The sequence below is a fragment of the Serinus canaria genome, chromosome Z (assembly GCF_022539315.1).
Source record: "Serinus canaria isolate serCan28SL12 chromosome Z, serCan2020, whole genome shotgun sequence".
Taxonomy (NCBI): Eukaryota; Metazoa; Chordata; class Aves; order Passeriformes; family Fringillidae; genus Serinus; species Serinus canaria.
In genome coordinates, this window is record NC_066343.1 from 34102773 (window position 1) to 34119372 (window position 16600).

Genomic DNA, 16600 nt, shown 5'->3' on the forward strand with positions numbered 1-16600 from the left:
TTTGCAGTTGTAAACATGCATGAATTGCAGTGCCAGATACGCAGTTCTGACTTATTTTCCAATTTCTGCATGCGGTGTGAAATTTAGATTCTTTCACAGGTTTTTCAGGGAAGGCTGGGGTTTTGTTGTGTGCTTAATTTCATGAAGAAGGAGAGAAAAACAGGAGGAAGAAACATATATATGTAATGCAGTCTGTTTTGTTTCTTCTATATGCATGATTTTTTTTTCATTCACTATATTTAGGTTGACATGTTAACTTTACATGTTCAAGTTTACCACTGTGTTAGAGAGGCAAACACAGGGAGAAATGGAGTTTGTTTACCTTGTGTTGTAAATAAGATTTCTCTCAGTTTGACTAACATTTAGTGTTATTCAAGATAGTTATGTTTATAAATATATAGAGAAATTTCTTTTTTGATGAATAAATTAATTCACTGTACATTTTTTCCCCAGTAGGAGAAAATAGAAATAATACATAATTTCTTTGAATCAATATACAAAATGAAAGTAAATAATTTGAGAATATATTTTAGGCATTGCTTTCATTATCCTGTCTCTGCTGTATTGCATAGTCAGGAGATACCTATAGACAGACAAGTAACTGAGTAGAACACTTAATAACCAATTATCTCTACAGTGCTTTCTTTATCAAACAAGAGAGGTTAGATATTTCAGATTAATATATACAAAGCAGAATACAGAGACAGAGCAGAGCAAAACAGACTAGCCAAGAATGACAAGGTCGAGGGTAATATATCAATTGTTTCGCTCTCTGGGTCACAGTAGTTTTAAATATTTGAGAATCCATTCCAAGAGTAATACAGAGTTCTTTGTTATGTTTTAGATCTTTGACCAGATCTTATCTACATTCATGGAGCTGGACTGTAAATCACCCAGTCTCTTTCAAGTTGGCTGCTTTGTAGAAAGTCTGAGAGGCACTAGATAGTGGACATAGTAGAGAATCTGCAGGAGCTTTTTTGCACTGCATTCTTAATTTCATATCTACTGACAGAAAGCGCAGCACATGCAAATAACCACTCCAGACTTTTCAAAGATGCTTTTCTTCAGATGCCACAGCAGACAGCTAATGGTTAGGTTGTGGTTAGCATCTCACTTCCTGCTTTGAACAAAATTTCCTAAATGTTTTCCCAAAGCATGAGAACATGCATATGTACCAGAAAAAATAACCTTCCATACAATTAGTTAACACAATTAGTAACTGCTACCTAATGCAGGTATACCACCAAGATTTAAAATTTTGTTTGTAGTTGAATTTTTGTTGGAACATGTGTATTCTCACAAATCACAGAGTGAGGGAGAGAAAGAATATGTTCACAAAAGAAAAAAATGCTGTAAATTACAAAACATTTTCAAGAGGTAAGTGCTGAGAAATTAGTGCCTGATAATACTAGAGAAGAAAAAGCTTTGTTTTCATTAAACTGATGCACATGTAATAAAGTCTCCTTGTCTTAGGTAACATGACAGATCACTCTGACCACTTAAATAATGGCATCTCTGTGTCTGCTAGCAAAGATAGCTAGTGGTTGCTAATTTTTATGGTAGTCTTTTGTCATGTTAAGGTTATTTACCACAAACGGAGCAGAGCCCCCCAGGCAACAATTAGACAACTATTTCCATTGCTGTGACCCTTTGTCAGGTTAAACTCAGGTGACTGGTCTTATTTCATATCAGGTAGTCTTATACTTTTGATAGGAAACAACTCTTCCCCTTGCATGAATTTTGACTTGTGTGGGCAGCAAAATGGTCAGATGAATGAGCAAAAATGCACTCTGCCTTCAAATCCTCCTGCCAGCCAGCTGCCTTGTACTTTTGTGAGTTTCTCTCTTCCATCCTGCTTGAGTGGGCATGCCACTGTCTCTCCTGCAGCTCCTGAGCCCCTCAGCTGTCATTGGTGAGCTCAAAATACTGTCCTCTCAATCTGTGGCCGTTCCCTCTCTGAATCTGCTGCCGTGCCAAATACCACAGATCACAGCCTGAGCAGGAGTGCAGAACAAACTGGTAATATCTGATGGGCTCTGTACTGGCCAGACCTGGGAAATTCACAGAGCACAGAGAAAGTGGTTTTTCCTGCATGTGCTAGGAACTATGGAAATATTTGATTCTACTTTTTTTTAAAACCAGAGAAAGCCCACTTAGTTTTGAAAGAAAACCCACTTACTTAGTATTTGACAAAATATCCAATATTGAGAATAAAGAGCAATTGCCATTAAGAAGTTGCCTGTTAAGCTTAGCAGTTTTCTGTCTTTACAATGTACAGTAAGTGCCAGCTATGCAAATGTTATTTCCATTTACATCACACAAAATGGGATGCTTTCACTGAAGCTTCATTATCAACAAATTCTCAGATTCCTACAAGTACCTAAAATCATGTCACTTCTTAATGGTACTCTCCATTATAATTGCTGCTTTGATTGTTGTGCAATCAGATATATTCTCTGTCTAGCAGCCTTTCCTTTGTGCTAGAATTAGCATTATGGCTCAGAAGTGTTAGGAATTAAAACCATCATATTTGCCAGTCGCATGCAGTTGCTGTTATCTTCTGTGTGCTTTGCACTTTAGGGGTGGGTCCAACCGATTTTGCAGTGGTAGCTGCTGCTGCTGCTTCCACACAGCTTGTTCCATTCCCATCTATGACCATGTTTGCATGATCAGACATGTGAGCTTTTTGTTTTATTTATTAAAAATAAAAGGTTATAATTTCAAGGGAGTGTGTTTCTGAAAGCATATCTAATGAAATCTCAGCTGTGGTTGTATGTGACTTTCTGACAAGTTTTTTTCAATATGTAGGCATGAATTCAAGGTCATGACATTGGGCTATGAGTTAACCTTGCAATGTAAAATTGCTTCTCACTTGCATGTCACGAAAACACATGTTTTACAGCCGCAGTATTTTTGATGACATAGGAGCAAGGCTGACCATGTGATGTACAAAAACCAATGTCAGTCCTGCTGTCAGAGTAACAAAAAGGTGGCAAACATTGTAGGTTGCAAAATAGGAGTTTATAGATGTAAGATTCAGAGCTCTTTGATGGAGAAGATAAAAGTTTGAAAGTGCACTGCACTTGTAAGCAAGTGTTCCTTTCAGAACATTAAAATGGCAGCATGGCAGCCTTGAATGTTGCTGCTGAAACAAAATACTAATAGAATGGTTAAATCTGATCTTGTGACCAGTTACAGTTATTAAACTGGGTAATGAGTATGATAGTAGGAGCTCAGGAAATTCTTTCCCATTCTAGGGAAATAGGTGAGTTAGGTGGAAACTGCTATGTGCTTTGAGCTTGCTTACTGATGGGTACATGCCTTGGCTGTCTGCACTGCAGGGTTAATGAAGCTGTTCCTTGCTTTGCTTTCAGGCAGGCACAGAAGAAAGGAGTTCTTGTGCATCCTTATGACCATGTTGGCTATTGTCAGTGGGACTGCCCAGGTTTTCATTGAGTTCTTTTGCTGTCCACTCACTGACAGCAGTGTATATTGGCATCTGGAAGCATTCTGAGCACACTCTTTTCCACCTCTACTCGTTTTATTATTTTCCTTTAGAAGAATGTAAGCAAATAATATGCCATCTCTTTTTGTCCAGAAGACTGTTGCTTAGCTCTGTTAATTAAATAACAGAGGAACTGTATCAAAGTCTACCTAGCATCTGAGCTTTTTTCACTCCTCTGTAGAAGAAAAGATAGTTTAAACAAACTCAGGAAGAGAAATAGGAGTTTGTTTCAGAGCAGACAACAATTATAACTTCACTGTATGTATTCAGTTGCAATCCAAGAAGTCAAATAGATGCAGTAGCAAGAAGATATTTCCAGTGTGGACAAAACCTGTCAACAGAAACAGTCTGTGGTTTAGATAGCTACTCTCAAATAAAGACATATAAGTATTACTTAAACTTTACTAGTAGTGTTATTTAAATACAAAACTCCATACTGGAAAATGTAGAAAAGCCTACAAAACAAATAACATATCTTAAAACGTCCAATTAGAATAACTGGTTTTCATTTTTCAATGGCTAAAGTATAGATCAGGTGCTCGTTTCTTTTACAGCCTGGCACACTTTCTTATCTTTTTCTTCCCTTTTCTAGTCACAGAGGCAAATATTCACCCATGCATATGCACATGTGCACACAGTAATGTTTAGCCACAGCAATGCTTGATCCGGTCAGAAGTGCTGGGAGTGTTCACTTGTGGCCTGCCTGGCCACACCAACTGCGCATCAATTTTCTCTCTCCATACTTGCTCCATGGCCATCAGAGTTGTAGTGTTTATTGGGGGAGAGAAGTTAATATTTTCCATGAATAGAAATATACAGACCATAGCAAATTACTCATTATGAAGAGAACTTCCAGTGAAAAATTAAGTGATCAGTGAATTTTAAACCCTTGATCTAAAATCCAAAATACTTTCTGAGGAAGAGAAGTTTGCCCTCTCTAACAACTGAATCTGGTATAATTAACTTTTTTTTTTACTGGTCATGATCCAAACCAATAGTAAGAAATAAACTTCACTTGTGATCAGCTCCTTCTCTCTGAACACAGTATTTGATATTAATTCTAGCAGTGTAATTTTGTAAAATTCCATTCTGCTCTGACTTAAGGCAGGCAAATCCCAAGTAATTAGGTAAAGCTTCAGATAGCCTGTATAGTATTCTGTCTATTTGGGTCTTTAAAAAATAATTGATGCTTTGTGATAGGAAGGACCATGGACATCTATTTGTGATAGCTGGTGGTAGAAGAGAGCATGACCATCTATTTAATGATTTTATTGAAGGATGACTAAAGCCCTGTCATTGGCTCACTCGCCAGCCTTGGTTTCTTAAAGTATTGATAACCTGAATGTCATGCTTAGGTGCCCAGGTTTCTCAAATTAGTGTCAGCTCCTAGTGTTTGAGAATGAATTGTTCTTTGATTTTCATGACATCCTTTTGGTCAAGGAGATGTTTATAATGCTTACCATAAATAATACAAAAAGTGCTCTGATTAATATGAACAGGCTGTTCACTCTCACTGTTTTCCAGAGAGGAGAGTGGCTAGCTGTGACCTCCCTACCATCAAAGACTGGTGCTGCAATTCTTGCTTTTGAAGTACAATTGCGGAATGGAAACTAAACAACCTGTAGGAAGGGGTTTTTTTCACTTATGACAGTTCCTCAACCCAGTCAGAATAATTATAAGAATAGGTGATAAGTTTTACTATATTCTGTTACACTTGATTTTGATCTGTGCTATTTTTATTTTCCCTCTTAGGCTGAGGGAGATTATTATTGTTGCTTTGTTTCAAATATAGGAAAGAATTTAAGAGGGTGCTTAGAAAAAGCCCATTTTCAAGTTTTTTTCTGAGTTGGGATGTTTTCCTGAACTGAAGTGTTAAATATTTCAGCCTAAGGCTGTAGACAGGACTGGCATTTTTGGATTCTACTCCTTTTTTTCTTTCCGGAAAAAAGAGCACTGTGAAAATCATTGTTTATCCCAGTTGATGGAGTGTTATACTCATAAATCATGATTATTTTCAAGCTTTTGGTTGAGATTATTTTGTTTTCACAGCCAGAAGCAGTAAAATAATCAATCATGTAATAATGCCATGGATAATTATCATGTTGCTTGGTGTTCTTTGAGCTACTGCAGGTGTGTTCAGAGCCTCTGCTGGTTGTGTTTAAACTGTGACTTTACAACTGAGGTGGTGAAGAGCTTTGGAATGTACCCACAATTGTTTTTTTTTTACTTTAATGTTATGAAATCCATAATTACTTCTGGGTTTTTTTTCCCTATGATTCAAAGCTTTTATGTGCTCCCTGGTATATTGTCTCTGAGTGTTTAGCATACAATTGTGCAGAAAAGCTATGTTTGTCAGAGCTAGTAGACTTAGTTACATTTCTGCTAAATTAGAAATGATATTGAAATCCATTTGTGGCTTTAAAAACCTCAGGTGTTTTTCGGTATAAATAGCATAGAGTTAATTCTTACTTATTAAACACTTAGAACAGTTTTGTTATTTTAATTTGGAAACAAGTAGTGCTAAATGTTTTGCTTTTATTGCAAAACCAGGGTTCTGGGAGACTGTGGAGTTCCTCTGTCACATATTTGTCTGAAATTCTGTGGCGAGTTGTAGTGATATAAATCACAACAGTCTTCCAAAAAACTCTCTTCCTCCTTTTCTCTGTCTTAGTTTCTTGCTTCCATGCTTCTCCCTTCTTTGTGCTGACTGAAACACTCATGCAGCTGCACTGGGAACCACATCAGGGAGCTAACCTTTTCCCCTCTCAGCCTCTGGGCAACTAAGGCACAAAAGATTAACGGATATTTACTGCAGACATGAGATTCAGGTGCCCACATGCTTTTGAAAACCCTGGTAGACATCTGTCTGCATCTTTTGGCATCAAATTCTTTACTAATCCGGCCTAAGGTGACTTGGCCAGGATTTTGCAGGAAGCGCTAAGAATTGAAAATAGGATTTGGATATTCCTTCATCATGTAGATTGTATGCTGTTAAATGTTGTCCACTTTGCACTATAAAATAAGAGGACCTGGATTTTATTGTAACTTTATCAGAGTGTTTTGGCTGTGAATTAATAGAATAATTTGTAATCCAAAGTTTAACATCTTCAAAACTTAGCTGCACACTGAAAATATTAACTTGAAATGAGTATCTTCTTTTCCATGGGTTCTGTCTGTTTCATGGTAATGTTTTGACAGCTGTTAATGAAGCTTCCTCTGTCACTGTAATCAGAACAAATCTTTATCTCTGGTTTGTCTCACTAACATTTCTGAACTCTCATTTTAAGTGGCAGATAGGACCTGCAGGAGGAAGAATCTAAGTTATTCAATAGCTAAGCTCTATGATGAAAGTTGTGCAATGAAAGGATAAAGATTGACAGTGCAGTTGAAAGTGCAGATGTGTGGTTAATGTAAAATATGCTTTAACAGTATGAGGTGTTGAAATAAATCAAGGTATTCACTCAAGTCTACATTTGAATCCCTGTTAATAATATTTTAAATTACTTATCTGATTTCTTTCTTCTCACACTGACTTCATCGTACTTGCTAAGGCGCCTGGCTGATGATTAAGAAGATAAACTGCATCTTCAGTATACTTTTTTCTGTTTTGAGGGTTTGTTGCAGCTCTGTGTGAAAATCAAGAATCTGTCCTTCTCTATATTCTGTTCTGATGACCAGCTGATCTTTTTTACTGTGTTTTAGAGTGGTTTGATGGTAGGGTAATAAGGATTGCTTAATTAAATGAAGAAGTTCCTGAAGGAACATTGTGAAGTTTTAGAAAGTGTTTTTTTTATCATGAACTTAAGAACAAGTGTTCTGAAACAGAGTACTAGTCTGTCTTGGATAAATCTGTGAATGAACATTCACAGCAACAGAGATTAATGCAATATGCAGATTCCTTCTTTATGCCTTTAAGTGACAAAATACAAAACTTTGAATCTCTCTTAACATGTGTTTGAGAAATGAGTCTTCACTGTGCAGAATGAAAGTGATTAAATATCTATGGGTTTTCTATTTAAAACTGATGCACTTTCCATCCAAATAATGATACTCTTTTTATTGCTACTGATCATACTGATCATAAACCTTGTGTCTGCCTTTTGTCCTGTAGTGTAGTTCCCACACTTTACAATAGACTGTTTTTCCTCATACTTACTGAAATGAAAACATTTTGATATAGCTATTAGGTAAAATAGAAAAAAACTTATAGAGGGGAAAATCCATGCTAATGGAACAAGATGTTTTCTTTAACAGGGAATGCTTATGAATTGTGGGAATGTATTCTGTACAAGTCAACCCTGGCTTTTTTGAAAGGTTTCTTGTCTGTGTTAAATACCAGCTTTCTGAAGGTTCTGTGACTTTCAGGTGGCTGTTGCTTTTACTTTAAATATACTTTTAAAATGTTATTTTGATATTATAACAGAGCAGGCATAGAAGAATTTACTTATTTTCTAATGGTCTCCTGGTGAGAATGTTTTATTACTATGAATTTAGCTGAAAGTAATTTGGAAGAGTTTTGGATGGCCAAAGCACACATTTAATTAGTTAACATGCTAACCTATGAGCAGTATGCTTTGCAAGCTGATAACCAGCTAAGAAGTGACTGTTTTGCAGACTTCAGCATTGTCTCAGTAGAGCAACTGCAAGAGAAAGTGAAGGTTATTTCCCCCACCTTCAGCTTTTTTTATGTGAAGCTGCAGCAGTTAAGAAACGTGTGCTTGTGAAGGTTCTAATCTGCCATCACTATGAAAGGGGTGCACTGATTTTATGCTACAAACTGCATCTTTTGTAGCCTATTCACCACCCTTTACAGGTCTGCCAAGCCCACTCTGCAATTGGTTGCCAGGGGCTGCAGATGTTGGAAAAGAGAAATTTCAATGAAAGACCCTGATTCAGCAACCAAGCAGCCTGCCTCCCCCAGCCAAAGTAATCAGATTGGCAGCTGAATCAAAGGGTACAGTGGGCCCTTTGTTTGGGAGCTCCAGAGGCTAGTAATTGACAGAAGGTCAACAAAGTTTTATGAAGAAAAGAACAGAATATTAGAGGGTATTAGGCTTAAGAGAGAGAGTTTGGGAATTTTGTGTTATTGGAAGAAAGCTAGAACTCAAGTAAAAGGTTACAGCCGCAGGAAGCAAAGGTTGCATATTGATGTTTAAATCTGAAAATGGTTTCAGCTACAGAAACAGGATTATTGATGAGTGGAAGAAACGTCGGAACAGAAATCTTCAGTTTCACTAATTGTAGGGCCGTGCAATTTTTACTGTTGAAGGATTTATTTGTAGGCTTTGGGATTTAAAACACAATGGTAGAGGGATGGTTCATTCATAGAATCATGAGATTGGAAAAGGTCTTAAGAAGTCCTGATTCATCTGGGAGAAGAAGCATCTGTTACCTGTGCAGTATCAAATGCAGTAGACAGTTGCCAAATCTGACACAGTAGAAAATTTCATCTACTGAGACCTCTCTGTTTGAAGGATACTTGCTCTCAGTCCATAGCTAATCTTCTTTAGACCAGGCAGGCTTAGTAATCATTAAGTTGTTTTATTTTCTTAGTCACATTTTGTGGACTATCTTCATGGTGCTAGTAATTGTATTTTACTTTTACTCACGTTTATTTTGAAATGGAACACAGAAAATTGAAGAAAGTAGTCTAGGGCCTTCCTAGCTTTGAGTAAATGGGGAAGATTACTGCTTTTTATGTGTGAATTCTGCCTTATTTGCAGTACCTTGCGGTTGTTGACTTATGTCTGATTCTAATCACTGTCAGCCAAGTCAGCATTGGCTTCTATTTTAGTTATTACTCATCTTTCTACTTTATTGTAAATGCTTAAAAATAACTTCTTTGTTCCATTATTTTTCCAGGAATTGAAGTTAAGCTGATAGCTCTATAATTTTCTGGCACACCTTTTTTTACCCTTTTTAATAAATAATAGGAAACGCTTGTGTGATTTCTCATGTTTTAAGATCTCATCTGTGCTCTGCAAATAATGAAAGACAGTTAATAACATTGCATGGTATTGCATCAGCCAGCCCTTAACTGCTCTAAATCAATCAGGCCCACTCTGTTTGAAAATACCTGAGCACTGTTTTTCTCTTTCTGTGTGAGACTGAAGCCTTGTTTTGTTCCTGGTATCAATTATGGTAACCCCCTCCTTGTGACTGGCTTTTTGATGAAGATTAATGTGTTGTTTTGATGTCTGCTTATGGCCATGAGCATTTTGGAATCTGTTTATTGCACTTATCACTCAAGTAATGAATGATCTGCGAAGTCATAACCATTTCAGAAGAAAAAAATCAGTTATTTTATGATGAGTGGTTTGTGCCCTGTGAGTTGATATTGTGATCAGCTGGGCAACTTAGTTTTCAAAAGTTTAAAAGATCCTTCCTGCCCCAATAACACTGGATATTTTCTTCTGTATTTTGTTGGTCATTGGTGCATAAAATAGAGCAGTGGGCCTACCTGTGTAGAATCTTGTCGGTAAGAAAGTTATCTTCATGTTTTCAGGAGAAGCAAAATTTAAAAATAAGTGGTAATTACTTATATACAAATAGGAAAAGAATTTTCTGTATCACCTGTTCCCTTGTTCACTATGTGAGTCAAAGGAACTTAAAGCATTTTGTACATCAAAAGTATAGATTATTATATTATTTTAAATATGGGTTTTCTTTTGGAGTTGAATTTTCCATAAGTTGAAATGGCTTGCTTTACTGCCTTGAAAAGTTAAATCATTTTTGTGTGGGTGAGCAGTTTAAAAGAGTTACTGTTTACAGCATCTACATTTTACTTGATTGTGTGTTCCCTGAAGAGAGGTTTAATAAGGTATTCCTTAGTATCTGGCAAGTGGCACATCTGGCCATTGGCATTCAGTGTGAGCTCTGGTTCTGTTGAAATCTTGTCTGGTGAGTGGAAGTGGAAAGGAGAACTCATGATCTCTTCTACCTTGCACTCCCACTGCAAACATAAATTAAAGAAGTGTGTCTTCAGAAATAAACTGTGATACACCTAATGTCTGTGGAGAGAATTTTTGCTAGTGAAAAGTGTGAGAATAACCATATAGGAGCAGAGGAGAGATCTGTGCAGTGCTATGTCTTGGCGCTGAGGACAACAGGAAAGGTGAATCTGAAGTAAAAGTGTAAGAGGAGATCCAAGTACACAGTACTACTCTGTGCCAGGTATTTACCCAGCTCCAGCCAGTTTTAGCTCAGGGGCCTCAATATGCCCACACGGGATTTCTGTGAGAGAGGTCTCACTGAACTTGTCCAGTCTTACCTGTAGGTTATCTGAACTCTGCACTCAGTCCAATTACATCTCCTCTGAGAAAACTTTACCTTGTTTTAACTTTGATTTGAAGTTGCTTGTTGCTATTTTTTCCAGCACTGCCATTTTTACCAAGAGTCCATCCACTCTGTAGATTCTCACGATCTGTAGACTTTTACAGTCTGTGAACTCAGCCATCTCCCTCTCAGAGTGAGGCAGCAGTACAAAAACTGGTTTATGAGTAAATATTCTCACTTCTCAAACTCTTCCAACTCTTCTGTACCCTTTTTGAAGTAAGAGAGCCTCAACAGCACACAAGGAGAGCATACTTACTGCCAGAGTGGGTTGGCAAGATCACATGAAGGGTTTAATTATTGAGCATTTGTTTTCTTACCAGTTTTTAATAACAACTCTATAGTGGATTGCTGCTGTTCTTTCAGTTTGCAAGTTTACCTCTTTTCTTAGTGCTGTATGACAATGCTGCATTTGTTATAGATATGAAAAACGATGTGACTATCTGGTGTCTTTGTGACATCTAAAACCAGCTTAATGAACCATTATGTTTTTTCCTAGTACTAATTTTTTACTGAAAACTGACATGAAAATTGGGCACCTTAAATTACTTCATGGACTTTTTTCCCCTTCATGGAGTACAACAGCACATGAATGTTCTTCTAGGAAAAGATACTGGAAGCAAGAAGAAAAATGCAAAATGGGCTACCCTTATGGAAATATTGATTAAACAAAGTGAGAAAAGGGAGTTAAAAATCAGAAGTGACAGGAGCATAGTTGTCTAGGCATCTTCAAACAAGAGTAAGACTGCAGAGAGTTGATCATGGGACATGATCAGCATCCATGTGTACAGCAGTGAGGAAAACTGGGGAAAAAAGGCAAAAATTGCTCACTGTTGAGGTAAACACCATGTATTCACTCCCAGCAGGAAAAACAGACTGTGTAATAGTGCAAAATAAGAAAGCACTGAAAATAATGAAAAGAAAATAATATTCAAGAGGAGTACACAGCTCTAAGTTCTTGACTTCAGAATATTTAAATTCTGTTTTAGTACATGATAAAAAAGACTTAATTTTGTTATAGTGACTTGCTGGTTGTCTTTTTAGTCTTGAAAACTTAATTTTGCATATAGATAATAAAGTTTTTGTTTTAAGTTGTGGTAGAGAAACTTTAGGATTAAAGCTTGGAATTGATCATAAATGTAGTTGAAGTGCAATTTTGCAGTTTATGGAAAATATACATGTTTCTTTCATAAAAGCAAATTTAAGTGACAGATCTGATTTGTATTTATTATTTGCAAAGAATGCAAAGGATTTTTATTTTAACTTTGCTTAGTTTTGGAGATTTTGATGATAGGTGGCATCTATGGTTTGTAAGTGTTCTCTGGTCAAACACATACGAAGATTGATGATTTTTTTCCAGACAGAAGCATATCAAGTACAAGAGTGAATCACATAAAACTATGACTGGAATTTTTTCAAAACAGCAAATGCTTTTGTTTCTTTCCTCCTTTGTTCTGAAAAACTTAAAAAGATTAAGAGATATGGGCTTGGGAAGGAGAGATGAGAGAGGAAAACATTTCTGTGCTTATTTATCTGAACTTCTAATGACTTTTTCTGTTGTGAGTCCTATGAGATTATTGAAGAAATGGAAACAACTATTTTAAAGTTGAAGATGTGGTATTAAACAAAAAGTGCCACTCAGATCTCAGGCAACCTGCAGTCTGGATAGCTAAGTGTTAAGCAATCAATACCTTTAAGAACAGTTTTGTTCCACCCTGTGAATGCTGGTGGATTATGATGAACAGAATAAGATATGAGCAGGTGCCTGTGGATTAAAAAACTGGTCAGTTTTCCTGCTCTTTCTGCTCCGGCCATCTCATCTTGGATTTGTCTTCCTTGTGGCCAGTAAATGCTGCTGCCCCTTCTAAACCCTGTGTGACAGAGAGAAGCTCAAGCAAGAGCAAGGAGTAGAGGTGAACTTGTCTTGCTGCCCCTTGATAAGAACAAGATGTGGTGTATCCCTGCTGAAATTTGACAGAATATGCTTGTCATGCATTCACCACTTCACCCGGAATCAAAAAGATCATCAAAGGCTCCGTACAGCTAAAAGTCAGGTGCTAAGTCTGTACCATGCCTGCAGGGGTATGAAGACACACCATGCTGGGATTTGCAATGGCAAGGTTGGCAGTAGCCAACCACCACCATATCCATTTCTTGACCACCCAACTCCATTTCTCCCTCCAGTCTGCAGGTGGATATTGTCTGTGATTTCCACTGGCCAGTGCTGGGAGTGGCAGAAGATGGAAGATGTCTGCCCAAGCCTTAGCTGTTCCAAATTGAAAGAGTGTTTTACCAAGGGTACAACACACTCTTCAGCATCACTCTAATTGTGGTGTCTGAGAATGAGTGCACAAATCAAGTGGAATCTTCACTATTGCCAGGCAAAGAATCTCAAGCAATGGGAGATAAAGGTAGAGATGAAGTAGTGACAGGTGACAGTACTGTGATGAAAGAAATACTTTCAGACCCAGCCTGCTGTGGAAAATGTCTCTGATTTCCATGTTTTACCAGATAAAGGCAATTTAGCTGAATCTCTTCTCAAATAATGGGTGAAAGAATAAAAAAACAAACAAAAAGGTGTCTCAATTATTTTCTTTTTTGATAATGTGGTGTAAGATAGGGATAAGGTTACTTGTATTTTACATGCATTCAGAGTGGTATGGTAGTTTCAGGAAGGGGTAATGGAGACAAAAAGAAGAAGGAGAGTCTTTTCTCTAGCTTCATTTCAGCTAAAACGATACCATGAACACCCCTAACAGATCTACAATGAATCCCAGATCTTTCACTTCAGATCTTGATGACCTCAGATTTACACATCTTTGTGATATGCTAAGGATGTAAGGAATTTGGATGACTGAATATAAATTAGAAAATATAAAAAAATAGGGGTGTCATTTTAGAAGCTGTTTAGTTAAACATCTATACTGTTATCTGAGTTAGAACTTCAGCTCTGTTCCTTACCTAATATATTTAAAAGGGAGAGCAAACAGGTGATGTATAATGGTTGGAGTTTTGCAAGACCTGCAAATGCAAAGGAACTTCAAAGTACTGTCTGCAGTGTGCTAGCTTGTACTTATATATTAGATAGAAAAAAAGGAGCACATACAGAAGATGTCTGTCCATTTCCTCACACTTTGAAATCCTTGGAAAACAGTTATTATAGTTTAATTTCTAAAGAAATCTTTTAGGGATGAGGCTGAGAGTAGGCTAAGAAAGTCAGTAGTGATTATGAGTCTGACCTCTGGAGATGGAATCTGAATTACCATAGTGTAAGTTTAAAAGCAAGTTTATGCCATTTTGTAACTGAGGCTATCAGTAAAGCTCACATACTGTTTAATTTGCTAAGCCACCATTGCTTCCAGGAAATGTTTGCATTCTTTGTAAAAATGTGTGGACTTTATTCTACTAAGAGCTGGAATGTAGTCTTTAATGCTTTCTATTTTGCCAAACACCCAGTAATCCACAAAGTAGTTATTGTAGAATTTTCTAATCCGCAATGGATAAATCCTGACCTTGTCAATATGTGTTTCCTGTGTGCTGTGTTTTCTTCCATATGCAATTCTGGAAGCAGAATGTGGACTGAGAGAATGTGCTGAACTCACTGTTATAATGCTGTTTAACAGAAAGATTAGCTCACCACCTCAATTCAACAAAGTCTTCTTTTCTTTGTAGGTGAAATGGAAATTCCAGATTCAAACGATCCCTTAGGTCATGTGGATGGACTTGAGAGACCAATTCCAACACCTAAAGGTAAAATGAATTCTAATTTCATTACCCTACCTAAGTATAAACATTCTTCAGAAAGGACCAACAAAATCCTGTTATGGTATGTTCCCTATATTTGCCTATTAAAACAAGTCTGCAAGGAAGGCAACCTTCCTTTCGTGAATTAGCACTTCTGATTCCAATCAGGGAATTCCAAACAACGATAAAGGAATCTATAAAAATTAATTTTGAAGCTTGTTGAGTCCTCCTACATGGAGGGGTTAGATGTTTGATCCAAACACAGTGTGCTCTTATTACCTTCCTAGCATATTTTATTTCACATTGTTGCCATGAAATTGATTTAATTTTGTACAGTGCCACACTTAGCATCTCCAGGTAAATGTCATGTATTGGTGTCTTTAGTTTGAGGTAATTAAATCTAGCCCATTACAACACAAGAATATGTACTTTTTAAGTAGCTCTGAGCATTAATGCTTTGGTTTTTTAAAGTGACTGTAGTGTCAGGATTTTTAGTTATTTATTAGCTAACACAAATTTTGAGACACTTTACCACTTAAAACTATAGATCCAAAAGCTATTCTTGGATCTGAAAATGCACATATTTACTGCAAATTGTGCTACCAATTTCAACTTGGATGCAACTTTCTAAAGCAGAAAATTTTCAGTATTCTAACTGAAGAACAATATTTTTTTCAGTTGCATACTGAATTTATCTTTTTATGGATGCGTTGCTGTAGTAATGTCAACTCTTATGTTAAAGAACAGTGTCAGATAATAATGTCAGCTTCATTAAGGAGCACATGTTGAAATCTACGGAGCTGTGGTATTGACCAGATCTTCTTGCAGTTCGTCTTTCAGAGGAGCATGAATTTTGAGGGTACTTTGGAATATAGTTTCTCTTCTCAGAGATACCCAAGGTTATCTAATCCATATTGTCCACCTGAATATTCATTAGATTTCTTACCCTATATGTGCCTATTAAGAGGTTTTTTATGGAATCTTCCTTTAAATTTTCTCCATAAAGACAGATAACTTTTATGGAATCTTCCTTTAAATTTTGTCCTTAAGATAGATGTATTTCTGTTTGCACATGTAACCACCTTGCTACTGGCGTAGTACACTCTATTTCTCAACTCTTCGCAACTTTCTGAAACTGCTGAAATATTTTAGAAGTTTAGAATTTGAGATTTATTCTGGGGAAAAAAATTTAGTAGTAGTAATTCCTGTCAGTAGCACTGTATTATTACCAGTTGTTTTATTCACATTGAAGTTCACAGTCCTTTTGATGAAAAAGAGCCATGTTTAATTTTTAACTGCATCTGATAGGCTTGTTTGCCAGGCAAGTTGGTCCTACTTCTCTCTTTTGTTATGTTTGAGCTTTTAAGACTACAGACATAAAAAAGGGGTGGTGGCGTGGTTTTGTTTTTTTGGTTTTTTTGGTTTTTTGGGGTTTTTTGGTTTTTTTTTTTTTTCCCTTGGTTTTTTTTTTAGTGGGTTTTTTTTGTTTTTTTCGTGTGACAGTGCTTGGTTAATTTCTTGCTGAAAAAGGAGTTCCAGTTACTTCCTTCCTTTGCAGAGCCACAGGCAATATCTCTCTGAGGAAGTAATTAATCAAGCATTTCTACACCATATGAACTGTATATTTCCTTCAGAAAAAAAAAATAAGGGAGAAAAAAAGAGCCCCATGTTCTTAAGTTATTCACTGGTATACAATCAGTTGTTAGTTTCCAGCATGCCTAGTTTGGAAATGGCCTCATTTGCTCCCTTTTTTTTTTTAATGTGGGCACAAAATTATCCATAGAAGCAAAGCTAGTTGGAATGTTAGCTCAGGTGTTTCTGTGACATAGTTAGGTATCAGGTCTTGTTACAAAAAAACACTGGACAGTTCTACTTCAAAATTTGGGCATACTGTTGAGATCATTAGAAACAGTTCTTAAGCCCTTCCATCATATCAACCTTCTTCCTTCCTTCTGAAAACTTCAGTTATTTTGATTTGCTTGTAATTCCTATTTTTAAATTTTTTTCTTATTTTGGAAT

At 36.6% G+C, this 16600-nt stretch overlaps 1 protein-coding gene across 1 annotated transcript in view; it reads left to right on the top strand.

Annotated features, from left to right (window-relative positions):
* ROR2 (receptor tyrosine kinase like orphan receptor 2) overlaps positions 1-16600 on the top strand; it is a 143371-nt gene that overhangs the window by 85272 nt on the left and 41499 nt on the right. The window contains exon 2 of the mRNA XM_030237407.2: positions 14510-14587. Coding sequence (XP_030093267.2) covers positions 14510-14587 — 78 coding nt within the window. The remainder of the gene's footprint in view (positions 1-14509; positions 14588-16600) is intronic.